The sequence below is a fragment of the Ranitomeya imitator genome, chromosome 5 (genome assembly GCF_032444005.1).
Source record: "Ranitomeya imitator isolate aRanImi1 chromosome 5, aRanImi1.pri, whole genome shotgun sequence".
Lineage (NCBI taxonomy): Eukaryota > Metazoa > Chordata > Amphibia > Anura > Dendrobatidae > Ranitomeya > Ranitomeya imitator.
This window is the reverse complement of record NC_091286.1, coordinates 426,793,631-426,814,544: the sequence shown is the minus strand read 5'-3', so window position 1 is coordinate 426,814,544 and position 20,914 is coordinate 426,793,631. Positions and strand designations below refer to the sequence as shown.

Here is a 20,914-nt window from a genome sequence, read left to right as displayed (position 1 = left end):
ATTCCTTTGCCCGCACAGCTTATCCTTTGTGTATTTCATGTCATCTGAGCATTAGACTTGGTGCCGAGCCCACACACTACTAATCAAAACCTTTATTCCCATAAACTAAATTGTTCTTAAATGCAAGAAGCATAAAAATGTGGCTGCCACAAGCCAGCTGGCTGAAACGCGTTATTTGGTTTTCCCTCCAGGAGTCTGAATCCATGTATCATCCTCTGCTGTATACATTCAGAGATATTTATTCTACATTTCATCATTAAGCAGTTTTTTTGGCAGCCAAAAAGGAATGAAATCCTTTAGTGAATTCACTTAAATAAAGTTGAATCATTTGAGCTGATTTTTGGGGATTTTCTGCCAGAAAGAGAGTCTGTTTTATAGTTTTGAACATGCAAATATCAATAAATCTGTTATAATTTAGAATGACGTTTGCAGATGACTTAGTCGTGGGCATTTACTGATTTCTTCTCAATTGTTCTACATTATAATTCATGAACGGTTTCCTAGAAAATCTTAAGGCTTTTCTAAAAAGCAGAAATAGTATTCAGGGGAAACTTATCCTTCAATAAAAATAATCTTTGCTGTCTGGCCCGGTGAACTCATTGCTGTAATCAATTGACAGGAACTGATATTTTTTGTGCTCTTGAAAAGGATTGATGAGAAAGACAGCACCTCCTAAAGACATTTTATAATGTCTGAATATTATATTATTTTATATGTTAATAATGTGATAGACGTTTCATAGATTTTGTTCCTTTCTTTGTGAATTGCTAAAGAGCAATGTAGTTGTAATTGAGCACATTAGCAATTGCAGACACACTAGTTAAAAGGTCATAACACAGGGGGGACGCTAAGGGTCCTTTAAGGGTATGTGCACACATATTCTTGAGGTCTGCGGATTTTTCCACAGCGGATTTGTGAAAACCGCAGGTAAAAGGCACTGTATTTTACCTGCGGATTTCCTGCGGAATTACCGCGGATTTACCGCGGATTTTGTGCAGATTCCACTGCGGTTTTACACCTGTGGTTTTCTATTATGGAGCAGGTGTAAAACCGCTGCGGATTCCGCACAAAGAATTGACATGCTGCGGAATGTAAACCGCTGCGTTTCCGCGCGTTTTTACCGCAGCATGTGCACTGCGGATTGCGTTTCCCATAGGTTTACATTGTACTGCAAATGCAAGGGAAACTGCTGCGGACCCGCAGCTGTGGAAACGCTGCAGATCCGCAGCAAAATCCGCAGCGTGTGAACATAGCCTAATACACACGTTTTGCAGGGGGTTCAGATGTAAGGTATGAAGGGACCAATGAACGTGAGAAAAAGCGCAGGGTGAAAGCACCCTTAGTTTTTATGAGACCATGGCGGTGAATTCAGAGTCAGTCAGAGAGTAGTAGGTAGTGTGAATTAGGCTACACTGTGTGTGCAAGACAGAGAATAGTCAAAATAGCAAGAAAGTACCTTTGATTATGAAGAGTGGTTGACTAGATTGTCACAGCAAGGGGAGAAGGAGAATTTTAATTTCCCAGAGTAGAAAAAAAAAAACAGAAATGGAGCTCACACAGGAGGATATGTAGTCTTGAGTCTAGACAAGTACCACCGCTGTAGGTTGGTACACTGAGACAGGGAAGAAGTTGGCATTGAGGTAAAGAGTAGGCCGAGTTCGGAAAGTTTCAGTGAAGATATATTTTGCTTACCAGGTTAAGGCCCTTCTGCAGGAAATCAGGCCACAGTCTGCAGGTAAGTTACAGAAACAATGAAAGGACTAGGTATAGTATGTCATGTAATTATATTGTATTTCTCAAGTGTTGTATTTCCTCAACACTGAACACGGTAAAGATTGTACCTTTTGTTAATGAAAGATGTCTTTATTAAGAATGGTGCCTGCTATCATCTGAGTTCACATGGGATGCATCTTAATAGCGCTGGGCAGCCCGCCTGAGCTAATAGAAGGGCGTCACTAATAGGCTGTTAACCTGGATGCTGTGCATTCCCATTGTGTGAACAGCACCACATACAAGTCTCTAATGTGCAGTCATATGCCAAGCAGTCACCCCCTCCATTAATTTGGTAGGCTGTGAGTGGCTGCCTCATCGGTATTTCTGCACCTGTGTTGCCATCTTAACCATATGGGTCCACTGCATCCTGATAGTGCATTTGTTTGGAGGCCTAGGCAGGTAAGCATATCCTGCCCTTTTTGCTATTTTTCTGAATTTTTGGAGGATCTTTGAATCCTGTTTTTGTACCAGCATTTTATAGACAAACATCTTAGTTATCTCATAAATTAATTTAACTTGCAACTATTTAGCATATGGTTAGTTATGCAGATTCTTGTCATGTCACTGCATTGTTACTGTTTTTCTCCTGGCGCTGGAAAAATATTATTCTTCTTGAATACTACAAAATACAACTTGTTCTCACATTCTTAATAGCTCAGTGTATTATTAGGTAGATTCCCAAGTGAATGGTCATTAGTTCAATTTGAGGAGCAGCCATGAAGATGATTTCCCTAGAAAAGAAAAACCTTGTCATCCACCTCATTGATAGTGGTCTCTTGGCCAAGGAAATTGTGAAATTGTATCATGTAAGTGCCATGACAGTTGGAAGAACATGAAATGAAGTCCATCTATCCATTCAGAAGCCAAAGATGGACATCCAGGCAAGATATCAAAGTCAAAATGTCAGCTCTTCCCAAGGTCTATCAGTTCTGGCGCAGCAAACTCGGCAGTGGAGATGGGTCGTATGCTTCATAATAGTGAGATCACAGATGTTGAAGCAAGCACCATGCAATGCACATTACACAAGTCTGGATTGGTGGCCTGAAAATAGGTGAAGTCTCAACTTCAATATTGTCATAAGAAGCATCGGTTCGAGTTTGCAAACAAGTGCGAAAAGTCAACATTTAAAGATTTGAAACAGGTGATTAGGAGCGATGACACTAAAGGCAATAGACTAGGCTCTGATAGGTGCAAATGGGTCTTAAATAAACAAGGGAAAGGGGGCTAACTGAGTGAGAAATTGAAGGAAATGTCAAGTTTGGTGGAGGAAGCCTGATGATATGGGGTTGTTTCACAGCCAAAGGAATTGGATACTTGACCAGGATGGATGGTGGTCTCAATGCTGAGCTATCCTACAAGATGAGTTACTTCGTAAACTCATATACTATGGGTATGATAAGGATGACATGGTCTTCCAAGAGAACAACAACATGGAGTATACATCAAGATTAGCAAAGGAATGGTTCAATGACAATGAAGTAAAAGTGCTGGAATGGCCGCCACAGTCTCCAAACCTCAACCCAACTAAACACTTATTGGTTGAATCGAAGAAAAAACTGTATACATATCCACGTGAGTCGACCAGTATGCAACAACTTTGGGAATGTGTAGAAGAGACCTGAGATCAAATTTCGGTTGACATGTTTGAATCTGATCGAAAGCATGCCCAGAAGGATTCAGGCAGTGTTGAAAGTCAAAAGTGGATTTACAAAATACTTACAAAATAATAACAATTAAAATTTAGATCTTTAGGAACAAAACAGTAACCATGCAGTGACATGACAAGAATCTGCATAACTAATCATATGCTAAATAATTGCAAGTCAAATTTAAGTATGAGATATCCATGATGATTTTCTACAAAATGATGGCTGTCTCAAGTTCAAAGCAGAAGTGGATAATGAGATATGGAACCTGAAAGTCAAAAGTTCAAAACATTATCCTTTTCTTTTCACTGCATATCAAATGTGTATATGAAGGAGGCACAAAATATAGCAGAGTGGAATGGTGAAGGTCCTAAGTAGTGGATGCCAACTACCTGAATACTGGTGGTGTTAATAGAAGGCAAGAGAAGACTAGCTTGCGGGGTCACTAGCTGCCATGATGAACTAATTACATAATCAGAAATCGAAAGCTGAAGTCAGACGGGTAGCCAGAGTCAGATACCAGGTCATCAGTGATCACATACTCAAACATGTCTAGGTCAAAATAAGGGGAATAACGGGTTCAGTTTAAGTCAAAGTACAAGCTCAATCTATATCGGGATTCACAGAATAAATAAAACATTAGACTCCAGGGATTTTCCTGGCAGAATATGTGACAACTTCATCAGGATACTGGTACAGTAGGTTAAGTAGGGTGTGGAATTGAACCATTGATCATGGGTTAATCCTGAATGGGGCTGTGCAGCACATACGTCAATTAGCCTGGCTGGGTGGATCCACAGGTCTCAGCTAGACCAATCCTTGGCTGGACAGCATCTGTGCTATCCAGAGATGCTGGCTGTAGCTTCCTTCCATCACTAGTGCCGCCAACCAAGTGAATGCAGCGATAACTGATGACTGAAGCAGATCTAGGTAGAGATGTGACAGGAAGACATCAGTGGCAGGAGGAAGATGGATAATCTAGTGCTGGAGCCAGGTTGAGGTAAGTAACAGAGAGCTTCTAAAACCTTCTACGTGGGGAGGTAGTACTGGGCAACAAGTGTTTCTTAGCCCTGCATCACCACAGCAGGGGAAATGGAGCATTACACAGTTTTAACTTGGATCAATAGACCATCAGTGTAATGCACAGATGTGCTTGCTTCTCTAGAGGGAGAGATATCCTTTTCATCTGTTCTTCACAATGCATGATAGATAAGGGTCCATTCTAATATCTTATAACTTCCAAATGATTTTTTGAAAATGGATGTTTATAATGAATGAGTAATGAATTTGTATATCACAGAAAAGTTCCCTTACCCATTCATGCTCACAGAGGTCTAGTCAGCTTGTATCTATTACACCCCTTACTGAGTTCTTGCATTATATGAAAGGCATGATGAAAATGCTTTGATTACTGGTGATTTTTTTTATCTACAAACTCCACATGCTAAAAATTTAATCTTAGATGAAAACTGCAGTACCACTCTCTCATCACCAAATGGTAAATTACAGAAAGTACTTGAATAATCCAAAGTGAAATTCAGTGTTTTCATTCATTTTTTCATAGCCTTTTTCAAGTGAGAAAAGCTGTATTAAAAAGCTAAAACTTTAGGGATCTGAATTACTGGGAACATAAAAATTGTACGTTGCTATTAAATTGTGGTATTTAGGCCAAATTCATGAACTCTTTACCTTGCACAGAAAACTTGCCGGTGGCTCATTTGTCTAATTAAATCACTATCTTGTGGCCTTTTTTGATTAGTTGTTGAGAACAGGAAATATGTTGTTAGGGAATAAGTAACAAAGAATATAATGAACATTTTTTTTTACTACAGTAGGACTTGCCTTTCCCACACCTACCTTACTAATTAACATTTATTGGCAGACATGTCTAAATATTATGTCCAAGGTTGAATTTAAGGTCTTGTCCAGTGCAAAAAAAGTCTTCTAATGTTATTAAATTAGTACTTTTTTTTTACAAATGTAGAATATTCAGAATATCCATTTCTCAAGTATCGGCACACGTGACCTTCGGCCGCAGCAGGAAGCCGCTGACTGACACTGCGCGCTACTAAAGAGGAATGGATACTCACCGCTGTCTGCGATGAACGGTCCCGGTGAGTATTCTGGCAGCTGTGCTCTGCTTGTGAGCAGCGCATGATGTCCCTGCCATGCACTTCTTACAAGCATTAAGCAGCTGCTGGCATCGGAACAGGACACTGCGAGGGAGCGCCGTGTAGGTGAGTGTAATGTTTTGTTTTTTTTTGTAATCGTTCCTGATGGGGCCATGGATACCAGGAACAGGATGGGGCCAATTATAAAAGAAAAAGGGGTGAACCAATCATCCCAGGTACAGGATGGGGCCATTTATACCAGGATGCCAGAAAAATGAATATGCATTGTCCTCCACGCCTATGGACTTGGAATGCAGTGCATATTCATTTCTCTTTAGCAGCGGGCACAGGAGTTAGCCAGAACCTTCTCCAGCCTCCTGTGACCCAATGCTACGCCGAAACTGCACCCCCCTCCCCAAAACAGCCAGATCCCATACATATGGACTATAAGACGCACCCCCCATTTTCCTTCACATTTTGGGAGGAAAAAAGTATATCTTATACTCCAAAAAATATAATAGATCAGGACCCATTGCTGGCCACTCCAGAACTCTCCAGTGCTTTGCTTCCATCCATTTCTGTCTGCTTCTTAAATTATGTTTGGGTCATAGTCCTGCTGGAAGACCCATGACCTAGGACGCAAATCCAGTCTTCTGACACTGGTCACTACATTTCGACTCAAAATTCTTTGGTAATCTTCAGATTTCATGATGCCATGCACATAGTTAAGACACCCAGTGCCAGAGGCAGCAAAACCACTCCAAAACATATTAGAACCTTTATCATATGTGACTGTAGGTACCGTGTTCTTTTCTTTGTAGCCCTCATTCTGTTTTCAGTAGAATGATATGCATTACCAAAAAGCTCGATCTTGGTCTCGTCTATCCAAAAGATGCTTTCCCAGAAGGATTTTGGCTTACTCACATACATTTTGGCAACCTGTAGTTTAGGTTTTTTTATGTCGATGTGTCAGCATCCTCCTGGGCCTCCTGACGTAGCATTTAATTTCATTCAAATGTCAATGGATAGTTTACGCTGTCACTGATGCACCCTGAGCCTGCAGGACAGCTTAAATTTATTTGGAACTTAATTGGGGCTGCTTATCCACCACCTTGGCTGTCTGACATTTCAACTTTTCTTCAATTTTTCTCTGCTGGCCACGTCCAAGGAGATTATCTACAATGTCATGGGTTGGTTGCAAACCTCTTGATATGTTGTACACCATGGGCAAAGGAACATCAAGATCTCTGGAGATAGACTTGTAACCATGAGATTGAAAATATTTTTCAATAATTATGGTTCTCGAGTCAGACAGTTCTCTTCTGCTCTTTCTGTTCTCCGTGCTCAGTGTGGCACCGACAGACACACAATGCAAAGATTGAGTCAGATTCTCTCCTTTTTATATGGTTTCAGGTGTGACTTTCATATTGCCCACACCTGTTACTTGCCACAGGTGAGTTTGAAGGAGCATCACATGCTTGAAACACAGTTGTTTACCCATAATTTTGGAAACATGCCAAAAATTTTGTCCTGCCCATTTTGGAGGTTTTGTGTGAAATGATCTCCAATTTGCCTTTTTTTAATTTTTTTATGCTGTTCCAATACACTCAAAGGAAATAAACATGTCTATAATAAAACGTGTAAATGCAATGATTTTCTGGGAGAAATACTTAATTTTTTGGAAAAATTTAAAGAATGCCAACACTTTCGGCTATGACTATACCTCTGCACCCACGACCAATTAACCGCCTTCTTCCTATATACAGTGTACACACAAAGCTGCCATTCAGTGATATGGATACGGTTATACAGAGCTCAGCATTAAGCAAAATGGTAGATCAGCAGATAAAACTGTGATTGTACAAAAAATACAACATGCTGCCCAGTTCAGGATAACTTACTGGAATCAGGCTCTCTGCCCCTACATTATGCTGCTCTCAGAATGGGTAGCAAATACATTGATTCCTTTTAAATAGCTATTGATAGCTTAGCTATTGAGAGGGACAGTCAGCCAAGCTTAAACAATGGACAGAAACTAATAGAATCGTATTTAACAGGGAGAAATGTCTACATCTGGGCAAGGAAAAACAAAAATTACATCCAAGAATGGGAGGAATAGAAGTAAGCAACAGCACGTGTGAAAAATACCTTGGTATACGAATAGATCACAGACTGCACATGAGTCAACAGTGTGATGCAGCAGCAAAAAAGGCAAACACAGTTCTAGGTTGTATTAAGAGAAGCATAGAGTCTAGATCATGTGAAGTAATTATTGTGCTCTACTTCTCCTTGGTTAGGCCTCATTTGGAATACTGTGTACAGTTCTGGTCACCACATTTTAAAAAAGACATTGAAAAACTGGAGCAAGTATAAAGAAGAGCTGTCAGGATGGTGAATGGACTGCAAAGTATGTCCTACGAGGAATGGTTAAAGCATCTGGGAATGTTTAGCTTTCAAAAAAGAAGGCTTAGAAGAGACTTAATAGTTGCTTACAAATATCTGAAGGGATGTCATAGTGTAGCGGGATCATCCCTATTCTCATTTGCACATGGAAATATGAGCATGAGAAGCAATGAAATGAAACTGAAAAAGAGCACAATACTGCAGCATAGCCACAGACAGACAAGTCTGGATCTGTTTGTGTGTACGATCTGAGGTTTATTACAGTCTTTCCTTATAATGGCAGCAGGCCGTAAAAGAGACCCAGTTTGGGAATATTTTAATGAAGCTCCTTCGCCTATCGGTAAGGCAGGCATGCGTGCAAAATGCAAACGATGCAACAAAGAGATGCAAGGCCTGGTGGCGCGAATGAGGCAACATCATGAGAAGTGCGGTGATGAAGATGACCAAAGAAACACTTCTGAACAGGCAGGATCTTCAGGTTGGTAAACATTTTTATTGAATCCTATTTTTAAAGACTGAACTGTGATGTGTGAGAAAAATTATATTTCTTATTATTACTGCATGTTAATGTCATTTGGTACAGTTATGAAGAAAAACAAATATTCCTTTTGGGGCAGGTGCAGTGATGTGTTGTGTACAATAAGCAGAAAGTGTATAAACAATAAAATAACAGCATTGACTTTTTTTGTTTAGGGGAATTCATGGATTCTGGAAACTATCCACCTCCAAGATCACCATCATCCTGTTCTACAGTTTGAGAGTTATCCATCCAGGATAGTGCTTCATTAGCAGCAGCATCATCATCATCAGACACCCACAGCCACATATCACCATCACCCAAAAGGAAGAAAAAACCTTTACCTCCTGGAACCACCATAGATAGGTTTGTGATAAGAACTAACAGATTAGAAAAAGAGTTGATTGATGAAAAAATTGCCCAGTTTATTTATGCAACTAACTCTTCTTTCCGTCTGACTGAGAACCCACATTTCATTAATATGCTTCAGTCACTGAGACCAGGATACAGTCCACCCAGCAGAGCTGATGTTGCAGGGAAACTGCTGGATCAAGTGTATGACAGAGAAATGGAGCAATGTGCAACAGCTCAGGAGGGTAAATTTGTTAACCTAAGTATTGATGGGTGGAGTAATGTCCACAATGATCCTATTGTATGTGCTTGTATAACAACAGAAGAAGTAAAGTCTTCCTTGCACAAACAACTGATACGTCAGGAAATGCACACACAGCAGAATACTTACAAGAAGTGGCAGTAAAAGCTATAACGACATGTGAACAAAAATTCAAATGTCTAGTACGCAGTTTGGTCACTGACAATGCTGCAAACGTATCCAAGATGAGAAGAGATTTAGAAGAGCAGGGAGGGAATACAAAGCTGCTAATAACATATGGTTGCAGTGCTCATTTGCTGCACCTCTTAGCCAAAGACTTAAGTGTTCCATAAATAAAGGCTAATGTTGTTGAAATTGCTAAATACTTCCGTAATAATCATTTTGCTGCAGCAGCTCTGAAAAGGATGGGTGGAACCAAGCTAACGCTCCCACAAGATGTTAGATGGAACTCTGTGGTGGACTGTTTTGAGCAGTATATCAAAAACTGGCCTATTCTGATGACACTTTGTGAAGAAAATCGAGATAAAATAGATGGCACTGTCACGGCCAAAATCCTCAACATTGGGCTTAAGAGTAATGTTGAACATATGCTGAGCTTCCTGAAACCCATCTCTCAAGCTTTAAACAAAATACAGAAAAATAGCTGTTTTATTGCAGATGCTGTTGAAATTTGGAAGGAACTGAGTGAACACTTAAAAACAGAACATGGACAGAATTAAATTACAAGCAGTAAACAAACGAATGGGACAAGCACTGACTCCAGCTCATTTTTTGGCAAATATTGTCAATATCCAATATCAGGGTCAAAACCTAAGTGCTGAGGAAGAGGAGTTAGCTATGACATGGGTATCCAGCAATCATCCATCTTTAATGCCAACTATAATAAACTTCAGAGCTAAGGGGGAACCATTCAAGAAATATATGTTTGCTGAAGATATTTTAAGGAAGGTCACACCAGTAAACTGGTGGAAGTCACTTAAGCTCTTGGATTTAGAGACTGTTCAAGTAATGATTTCACTTTTAACAGCAGTAGCTTCTTCTGCAGGCGTTGAAAGAATATTCTCTTCCTTTGGACTCATTCATTCTAAATTGAGAAATCGGTTGGGACCCAATAAAGCAGGAAAGCTTGTTTTTCTTTTCCAGATTATGAATAGGAACAAAGAAGAAGATGATGATGAAGATGACGACAAGTGAGCTACAGAGGACGGCAGGGACAGTAGTATTTAAGTTTTTCATGTGTCGGCTGGGCTGACAGTCTAAGTTTCTTATAATATATATATATTTTGTTTAGCCAAATTAGTTAACAAACATGGATGTTCGTTTAAGCAAATAACTTATGCTGTAATGTTGTTATTGTTTCAGTTGAATAAATCTATTTAAATTGTTATTAAGGTCAGGATTATTTTTCTCCTTCCTAAGTACAACAGAACAGTGGTGTCCAAATATGAATGATTAACCCATTAAACTGGGGAGAAAAAAGTAATATAAAAAGTGATTCTAAAAATCTTCATCTACTTGCATGTTAAAGTAGCAAGAACTAGTTTAGGTAAAAACTTTGATTTAAATCACTGATTTAAATCAAGCCTTACTGACTAGTGATTTAAATCGTGATTTAAATCGTGATTTAAATCAGTTAGATTTAAATCAAATCCACCCTGCAGGCAACTAATTCAAGCAGGTGCAATTAATACAGGTAATGAGTGAAGTGTAGGATGGCTTCTTAAATAAAGACTAACAGGTCTGGGAGAGCCAGAATTCTTGTTGGTAGGTGATCAAATACTCATTTCATGCAATAAAATGCACTTTAATTATTTAAAAATCATGCAATATTTTTTTCTGTTTTTTTTTATTTTTTATTTTTAGATTTGTCTCTCACAGTTGAAGTGTACCTATGATAAAAATTACAGACCTCTCCATTCTTTCTAGGTGGTATAACTTGCAAAAACGGTATTGTATCAGATACTTATTTTCCTCACTGTAGATTGTACAGACTTCTCAAAATGAGAGGTTCATTTTAGTTCCACACTGGAAATGCACTAAAATTGAATGTAATCTGCCCATTATATTATCAATAAAGGTTTATCAAAGTTAAAGCACAAAAGGGACAAAAACCACATGTGAAAAAATGCAATGAAAACAGATGGAAAAAAAACATTAAATCAACTTAAAAATTCAATGAAAAAAATGCAAGCAACCTACCTTAATTTATGCAGAAATAGTAAAGAAAATCTGCAATATCAAAAAGCACACAAAATGCTCATTTGTAACTTAGGCCAAGAAAGAAATGCTTTTACATTCAAAAGTGAACCGATAGTATCACTGCCATTATCTGACTTGATCCCAGCTGCTTGTCTGGAAAACCCCATAACAATATTGAAAAGTGACCCACATATGGAAGCCGTTAGCATATTGTAGCTACAGTGAGAGGTCACAAGTTCTTTGATTGCAAACAGCCTGCAAAGCTCAGTATGACGGCTGAAAAACAAGCTGCCATTAATCAAGATAAATTGTTCCTGGACAAGTTCATTTTTACAAACATGACATAGTCTGAGAATTCGATCACTTTTTTTTGTGGGGCTATTCTGTACTTGGTAATGATGAGAAGAAAATAAAAAACTGAGACAGACAGGCATTAAATTAGTCTTAATTTTTATGTATTTAAAGATCTACAATGGTTCAACAATGCTCAGAATAAAACTTTACTGATTATATATACCTTATAACCTATAGAGCAGCTCCACCTGACCTCCATAAAACAAGTTAGGACCTGTTCTCTTACCCAGTTCTCATCCATTGGTAATGGATCCAATAATAAAAAAGTGATCTGAATCCATTACAGAATAAAATGGATGTAAAATAGAATTTTTCAGTTTTTTAATAATTTTGTCTTTAAAAAGATAGACATTTTGGCTTCTATTTTGCATCCATTTTTGTTCCATTTTTACCAGCGATGTCTCTGAACATCTCTCGTGTTCTGGGCGTTTTCTCAAAAACGGATCTGTTAACATATGACATAATGGATGACTATATACACTATGTTAAGTTTCATAAAAGCTTCATTGTTAAAAAAATGGTCCTGTTGCTATCCACTTTATTTGGCAGAGCAAAAACGTTGTACAGACAACAATTTTTGATCCAGCTAAAGAAAGTAGCTCGAAATGAGAGAGAAGACATTTTAGGACACTACCATTCCCATTGAAATGTACTGGAACATTTTATTTCTGTTTTTATGATTTAAAAAATGTATCTAACAATTGAAATAAATATTGGACATGTGACCAGAGAATAATTCTTATATTAATACTCAACCTAGCAAAACCAATTTCCATAGTGATGCTTTTTCCTAAATATTCACCCTGTACCATGGTTCCCTTTTCAGGCCAAAGTTGTTTGTGTAATTCTTAACCATATTTTTGTACAATATTACTACAACTTTACCTTTTCCTACCATAAACGCATCAAACTAGATCCATAAACAGGCCATACCAGATCAAGGTAAATAGTTCAGTATGTAGGAAACGTTGGGCCATCACAACTGGCAAGTTTTTTAATATTGTCCATAAAGTTTCTTCAAGGTTATGTGCAGATTATCAGGAACTGGCAGTGCTTTGGACGCAGGGCATGTTCGCTGCGTCCAAAGCGCTGCTGTCTATTAAACGCAGGTGAATCCAGATGTGTTCCCATGCGGAATTACCAAGTCCAATACATTCTATGGGTGAAATTTCTTGTGAGAGAAATAGACATGCTGCGGTCTGGAAAGACGTGCCACATGTCTGTTTCCGCGGGTGATCTGTGGGTGTCTCTGGATACATTTCTTGAAATCCCATCCACTATGCTGTAACATCTGGCCGCTGCAGGTTGGAAGTTGCACAAGTACGCAGCGTCAAACCTGCAGCACTTACTGATAGTCTGCATGTAACCTAAAAGGAATCTGCCAGTAGGATCCCCCTCCTGCACCATTTATATTGGCGTGAAAATCATAGAAAGTTTAACAAAATGATACCTTGATAACTGCTATCTGTATGCAGACACAGATCTCACGGAGAACCTGTCTACAGAGCGTATTTTAAATAAAAGGGGGCATTAACTTGAGACATGTAGATCAGGAGAGCAGACTTACATGTTTTAAACTGCTAACACCCCCTTTCATTTAAAATGAACTCTGGGGTATTCTCAGATCAGTGTCCAGCCCATAGATCTTAACAGCTAATTTACATATTAGGAAAAATGTAGAATACTCTGGAAAAAGGCATCAAATCACAAATATCATTCAACTTTTTATGACCTGCATGCCCATATATACCTGCATGCCCATATAGACTGCTTAGGAGGGTGGATTTTCATGAGATATGACCATTAAAGCTGAAAACAACACTGTTGGTTGAGCATTCTAGGTCATGTATTACCTGTAACTTCACTGGACAGCAAGACTGTGTGCTTCCATGCTGTAGAATAGATGAGTACACTTTTATATTCTCTCTTTCTTTGCTTTTTTCAGATCACTATATTCAGATTCTTGCTTGTGAGCATGAATGTGTTAGAGACCTCTCAACACGACCTGGGCGTTTGTCACCAATTGAGAACTTTCTTCCGCTGCACTATGATTTCCTGCAGTTCAGCTACTACAGAGGTAATGTTGACTGATTTTACATAGGAAATTAATTATTGCATAGCTTTTGATGGTTTACATCTCAGAATGTGATAATGTATACAGGCACTTCTCAATGTCTCCTTCATATACAGTGACAGTAAATGCAGAAATATTTTTACAGTGACTGTACCTTTGTGATTTGGGCTCTGGACACTATTTTTTTTTATTTGAGATGAAACACCTCAGAAGCAATTGGATTGGAGACTTTCAGGTTTAATTTTAGAATATCCTGTGAAATGTTTAGGAATTGTAACCATTTTTCTTCAAAACCTCATTTCAAGGGCTCAAAAGTAATTGGATAAATTAACTTTACCATAAATAAAATGTTAATTTTTAATACTTTCTAGAGAACCCTTCGCAGGCAATGACAGCCCGAAAAAAAAACAAAACCTATATAAAAAATACCATAAGTAAAATTCAATTAATTATACTACGAATACCAAAAAAACAAAGCATAAACCAAAAAAGAAGTATTCACAGGAAGATATATAGAATATAATCTTTTATTAATGAATATTAAAACATGATTGCACAATAGAATAATAAAATATAATTACACAAAAACATAATTATACCAAAACAAGGGGAGGTTAAGAAACGAAATATAAAACAATGATATGTGGGGGCCAGGATATGTCACCTCAATTGGCAAAATAATAATTCAACAAAATAAAGCACCCTAGTAACAAACACAATGATGGGTGCTGCTGTATAAATAATTATCAATGGTAGAAATACATTAAATCTTGGTAAAAAGTGCATAGTGATGTGATTGATTAATGTAAATATCAGTATAGCCTTAATAATAATAGAACCATAAAATAAATATCAAAATAGAGATTCCAACAGCATAAATAAATACCACCAGCTAGAAGTATTGCTATGCCTGCTTCTCCATTGATTATATTGGAAATTCAAAAATAGTGGACGAATAAACTATACCACCTAAAGATGAGTACAAAGTATTCATAGACCACTATAGCACCTAAAATGTAAAATCAATAAAATTTGTTGAATATCAATATTAAAAAGTCATCGTAACATATGAGGATCTGAAATGACTAAGTAAAAAATCCATGTACAGCAGTGGTGATACATTAACATATATCACATAGCATTGTATCGTATAAACATGTATTCTAATCCCATATGAGCTTCACAACACATCCTATAAGGTCACAGTCTCATATACATATTCATACCCAGATAAAGGAAACTTAACATTAAGGATAACCATGTAGAGATTGTAAATCAATGCTTACCCATTATGAGTCACAGACACCACCGCACAAAACACCCCGACGCGCGTTTCGCCCACGTGCTTTCTCAAGGGGAGTGTCAAATAAATATATAGGTATGGGGAAAATATTAATCTTGATTATATGTCAAACAAAAATAATTACATCATGTCTCAAATAGCTGAAAAAGTGCATAGTGCGATAATAGTCCTTTCAGTTAAATGTACAGCATTCTACCACAATGAAAAAAATAAGCATAGGAGCAATTTCAATGAAAATAATAGCTAATAGAATAATAGTGACATGATGCCAACCAAAGTGACACACCACTGCCCCCCTCACTGCAGTCCAACGCGCGTTTCGCTGTCGCTTCATCAGGGAGTGACACTAATATTATTAAGGCTATACTGATATTTACATTAATCAGTCACATCACTTTGCACTTTTTACCATAATTTAATGTATTTCTACCGTTGATAATTATTTGTACAGCAGCCTCCAAAATTGTGTTGATTAGGGTGCTTTATTTTATTGAATTATTATAATCAATCATGTTTTAATATTCATTAATAAAAGATTATATTGTACTAGATGGCAGCCCGATTCTAAAGAATCGGGAGTCTAGAATCCATATATACTTTATTTATTCAAATGTAAGAATAATACAATTAATAAATAATAGTAAGAAAGAACAAAAATAATAGGCAGTATATGGAGAAAACACCAAACAAAAGTTCAAAATTGGTGTGAAAATGTCACTGAACCACTTCACAACTAAATATATATAGTTTTGGTAAATGGTATTATCATTTTTTTGACGAAATTCAGCAGGAGCTTGAAGAGCAACGTCACTGGGCCCGCCTCCACGCAGTAGAAACTTGCTGTGAGGTAAAAATTCAAAAATCACACCAAAATGGCGGGCGGAGTGTGTCACAGTACGGCACGTTTCTGATTGGTTGCTCGCAGCAGGCGGCAACCAATCAGACACTGGACACTGTTGACGTCACTTATCTCCGGACATTAGCTCTGGACATTAGCTCCGCACATTAGCTCCGGACATTAGCTCCGGACATTAGCTCCGGACAAAGCCACGGAAGTTGGCACAAATTGCAGGAAGTAGTATTCTAGGTAATTAATCTCCGGACATTAGCTCCGGACATTAGCTCCGGACATTAGCTCCGGACAAAGCCACGGAAGTTGGCACAAATTGCAGGAAGTAGTATTCTAGGCAATTATATATTAGATACATCTTTCTGTGAATACTTCTTTTTTTTTACTTTAGAAAGTAACTAAAATTATAGCAGAAATGACTGTAATATAGGACCACATTTCTGATTCTACCTGATTTAACAGCCCGAAAGATGAACCACATGCATTTAGAGATGTGTGTCTCTTCATGAATTCAGACCATCTTATTTTTGAGGATTTTTGATCAAAACTAATATTTAATACAAGTTTTATGAATTCTCCATAATGTGCTTGTTGTAGGATGGTGGTTGCAGTAAGACGATGAATTTTGTTGAACTCTGTTAACTGTGCATTCTGAGTTACACTGCATAAAGCTGTTTCAGGCTTGTTACTTCTCATCAGCACAATGAATGGAGATTTCCCATAAGTTTAACTGGACCATACATTTCACATTGCTCCTATAGGCACAAACATGCTTCTAAGTTACTATAATGTGCTGAGAGCATGTGCATAGCGTGAATATTATTGCTTCGACTTGTATGTCTTTCTTTTTAGCCTGTCTCTTGCTCTCTGGCTTTGAGTTTTGGACAATATTGATGATCAAAACAGTTTGGGTCCTTTCAAATTTATCTGTGATTTTACAGGTGGAGTACCAGGTCTAAAAAAAAAAGTGATACTAATAATGATTTTTTTTTTTATCAACAATCAGTTGGAGATCATATAAAAGCTCTGGAATATGCCAAGTCCTATCTACTCTTCCATCCTAATGACTTAGATGTGTTAGAAAATGTCAGCTTTTATGAAAGCCTTATAAGCGACTATATGGATCCAGCTGACGTCAGACCTACAAAGGTGAGTGAGGTCATTGTGGCTTTAGATGTTGTAACTGCACCAGCTGCATCTAAAAAGTTGGTTAACGACTGTGCACGTCTGTACGTTTTTACGGGTTACTGGTAAAAAATGGTCAGAGAGGCAACTAATCCCTCCAGACGTGCAACTAAAATGCAGTAGGGCCCACAGCAGAATCCACTCCAAATTGACTGCAGTAATCCAGCAGCAGCATGACTGATGATATTTCAGCAACCAAATGATGGATAGTAGTGTTATCTAATTTTCTGCTAAAAGGAGAACTCACAAGGAAGAGAAAAACCTGAGTAAGGCTACTTTCACACTAGCGTTGGCCCGTCGCAGTGCGTCGGGCCGACCTACCAACGCATCCTGTGACAACGCAGCACAACAGGGGCAGCGGATGCATTATTACAACACATCCACTGCCCCATTGTGAGTTGCGGGGAGGAGGGGGCGGAGTTCCGGCCGCGCATGCGCAGTCGGAAATGGCGGACACAACGCACCAAAAAACGTTGCAAGCAACATTTTTTTGTGCCAACGGTCCGCCACAACACGACGCAACCATCGCACGATGGTTGTGACGTGTGGCAATGCGTCGCTAATACAAGCTTATGGAAAAAACACGCATCCTGCAAACAACATTGCAGGATGCGTTTTTTCTGCAAAACGACGCATTGCGATGTGCGTCGTATGACGCTAGTGTGAAAGTAGCCCAAGGCATCTTTGTGTTTTTTCTCCAAAAAAAAAAAGCTGCCGAGTCAGCCACCTCAGCCTCTGGGCTGAAAAATCAGCCCCTTTTTTATCCATGGTTTTAGTTATGCTCATGTACTACTCTATGATGTGCAATTTCAAGTTTGATAATACTGCCATTCTAACATGGATTTTCAAAAGTAAGTATGTCAGACTGACCAGGTCTAAGATAGTTATTTCTAAGATACCAATTAATTGAGGTCTAACATACATAGAGTGTTTCATGGGTTTGAGCTACCATCTAATAGAAATCTGTTATATTGATTATGAGCGACATAATGTGTAAAGTTTATTTAAAAAAGAATCATCAGCCAAGAGTTTCCGAAAAAAAAGGCAAACATCATATTTGAATTATTATTTTACTACCATGTACAGTTGTGGGAAAAAGTGTTTGCCCCCTTCCTGATTTCCTATTCTTTTGCATGTTTGTCACTTAAATGTTTCAGATCACCAAACAAATTTCAATATTAGACAAAGATAACACAAGTAAACACAAAATGCAGTTTTTAAATGAAGGTCTTTATTATTAAGGAACAAAGAAATCCAAACCTTCAGGGCCCTGTGTGAAAAAGTGATTGCCCCCTAAACCTAATAACTGATTGAGCCACCCTTAGCAGCAACAACTGCAATCAAGCGTTTATGATAATGGGTAATGAGTCTTTTACAACGTACTGGAGGAATTTTGGACCACTCATCTTTGCGGGATTGCTGTAACTCAGCCCTTTCAAGGCTTTCCAAGCATGAACCACCTTTTTAAGGTCATGCCACAGCATCTCAATCGGATTAAAGTCAGGACTTTGACTAGGCCACTCCAAAGTCTGAATTTAGTTTTTCTTAAGCCATTCAGAGGCGGACTTGCTGGTGTGTTTTGGTTCATTGTCCTGCTGCATAACCCAAGTGCACAAACAGATGGCCGGACATTCTCCTTCAGGAATTTTTGGTAGACAGCAGAATTCATGGTTCCATTTACCACAGCAAATATTCCAGGTCCTGCTGCAACAAACAGCCCCAGACCATAACATGACCACCTCTATATTTTACTGTTGGTATGATGTTCTTTTTCTGCAATGCTGTGTCACTTCTACGCAAGATGTAATGGGACATACACCTTCCAAAAAATTGGACTTTTGTCTCATCAGTCCAAAGACAATTTTCCCAAAAATCTTGGGGGATCATCAAGATGTTTTCTGGCAAAAGTGAGACAAGCCTTTATGTTCTTACTGTTCAGCAGTGATTTTCGTCTTGAAGTGCTGCCATTCAGGCAATTTTTGCCCAGTCTCTTTCTATGGTGGAGTCATGAACACTGACCTTAACTAAGGCAAGTGAGGCCTGCATATCTTTGAAGACCATCATTCAAAAACTGCATTTTGTGTTTTTGTGTTATCTTTGTCTACTATTGAACTTTGCTTGGTGATCTAAAGCATTTACAGTAAATGTGACACACATGCAAAAGAATAGCAAATCAGGAATGACAAACACTTTTTTACACAACTGTATATAGCAACATAGGCTATATTGGATATGTGTGGTTGCCGTGAAAAAATAGATACCACACAGTGAAGGAGGATTTAACTATTCTTTTTAGATGTTCATTGCCGAAAGAGAATTAACTAAGATTTATGTTTACACCATGGTTTCCAAGCATTTTTGGCTTATTGGTTTTGCAGGAAGCAGCAGAGTTTGTAAGGCGTCACAGATTGGAATCTGTGATCCTCCACACTGCAGCTGAAGGCCTTGGATTTGCGTATAATGAGCCAGTAAGTAAAAATACAGAAGAATTGTCTACTAGTCAAGGTCCACTCCAAAGCTTGAAATGTTAGGTTGACTTCAGATATAAACTATGTTACACCCCTTCCTTTGTCATTCTCATAAGTACATAAGCAGGGCTCTATTACAGAGGGACCATGGAGTGCATGAGTATACCTTTAGTGTATATTAGTTCTGTTTAATGTGAAAGTATCCCAGAACAATTTCAGCTTTTCTCTTACAGAATCTACTCCTATTTAGTAGTCCACTAACATTCTTACCAAATTTGAATGTCCCAAATCAGGACATTTCAGCATCACACTTGGAACCACCTAGGAACAACCATAGACACCCAAGTGCACCAACAAATTGACAACTTTAGGCTGGGTTTAGGCTTTACCCCTTTTGGAAGTCAGACTTTGGGACTGTCCTGGTAAAATATGGTCTGGTGGCAAGTTGACACCTTAATGGTGCTTAATTGTGCTATCTAAACCCAACAACCTCTTAAATCAAATCTGTCACCACAGTCATCATCTGCATATGTTTCTAAAGACCTGCTATAGCTAATGTATTTACTCTGAAATTCATGTGAATGACTCCCTGATAATAAAATAACCAATTCATCAGTCCAGCTAGGAGAAATATGTTAATTTTAATATCATGCAGGTAAACTGATAAAAGACAGTGCTGAGGGAAAAGTAAATAGCACCCTCATAATGGACTGTATACTATAGTTAACACAATGCTACATCAGCAACCATCAGAGTTTACAATGATCATGGATGGTTAACCCCCAGGTGTCATTATGTATAAAAAATCATGGTTAACATAGGGCTTTGGTTTATCTTTCTCTTTAACCCCATAAGCACCACATGATTGTGATGACGACGAGGTCCCAATAATTGCAAAGTAATGGCCTAGGGGTATGGTGGCATATCAGTGTCAAATAGGCAAAATGTCAGTGTTATACAGAAGTACTGTAATGTATCAGACCATCAGTCAAAGCATTAAAAGTCCCATAATAAGACCAAGTAAAACAAAAATATTTCCTAACAATATAAAACAAAAGCCCCCAAAAATTATTTTAAAAAAGTCCAAAACATGATTTGTCATTATAAACCATGTTTTTTATGCAGAGCCAAAAATTAACAAAACCAAAATGTACACATAATTGGTGTTGGAAAGAAATAAATTATAAACCTACTCTTTAGGGGCTCGCCAGATATATAGAGCCATTTCAGAATTATTACCACATCAGATTTGAAAACCAGGTCTTGGATATAGAAGGGGTTTTCTAAAGTTATCTCTTAAGTGTTATGACTGCTAAAGCACATTCACACTGGTAGCATACAAATACTTGAACCTGGAAAATGCCTTCTTTGACCCTGGTCTGTCTCTGCCTGACTGCGGAGTTTGGCACCCTAAGATA

The 20,914-nt window shown here is 38.2% G+C and overlaps 1 protein-coding gene across 1 annotated transcript in view; it reads left to right on the top strand.

The window, feature by feature from the left end:
- The window catches only part of P3H2 (prolyl 3-hydroxylase 2), a 329,435-nt gene that overhangs the window by 232,261 nt on the left and 76,260 nt on the right, over positions 1–20,914 (top strand). Inside the window, exons 4-6 of the mRNA XM_069727108.1 lie at positions 13,562–13,693; positions 16,850–16,992; positions 19,407–19,496. Of these exons, the coding sequence (XP_069583209.1) occupies positions 13,562–13,693; positions 16,850–16,992; positions 19,407–19,496 (365 nt within the window). The remainder of the gene's footprint in view (positions 1–13,561; positions 13,694–16,849; positions 16,993–19,406; positions 19,497–20,914) is intronic.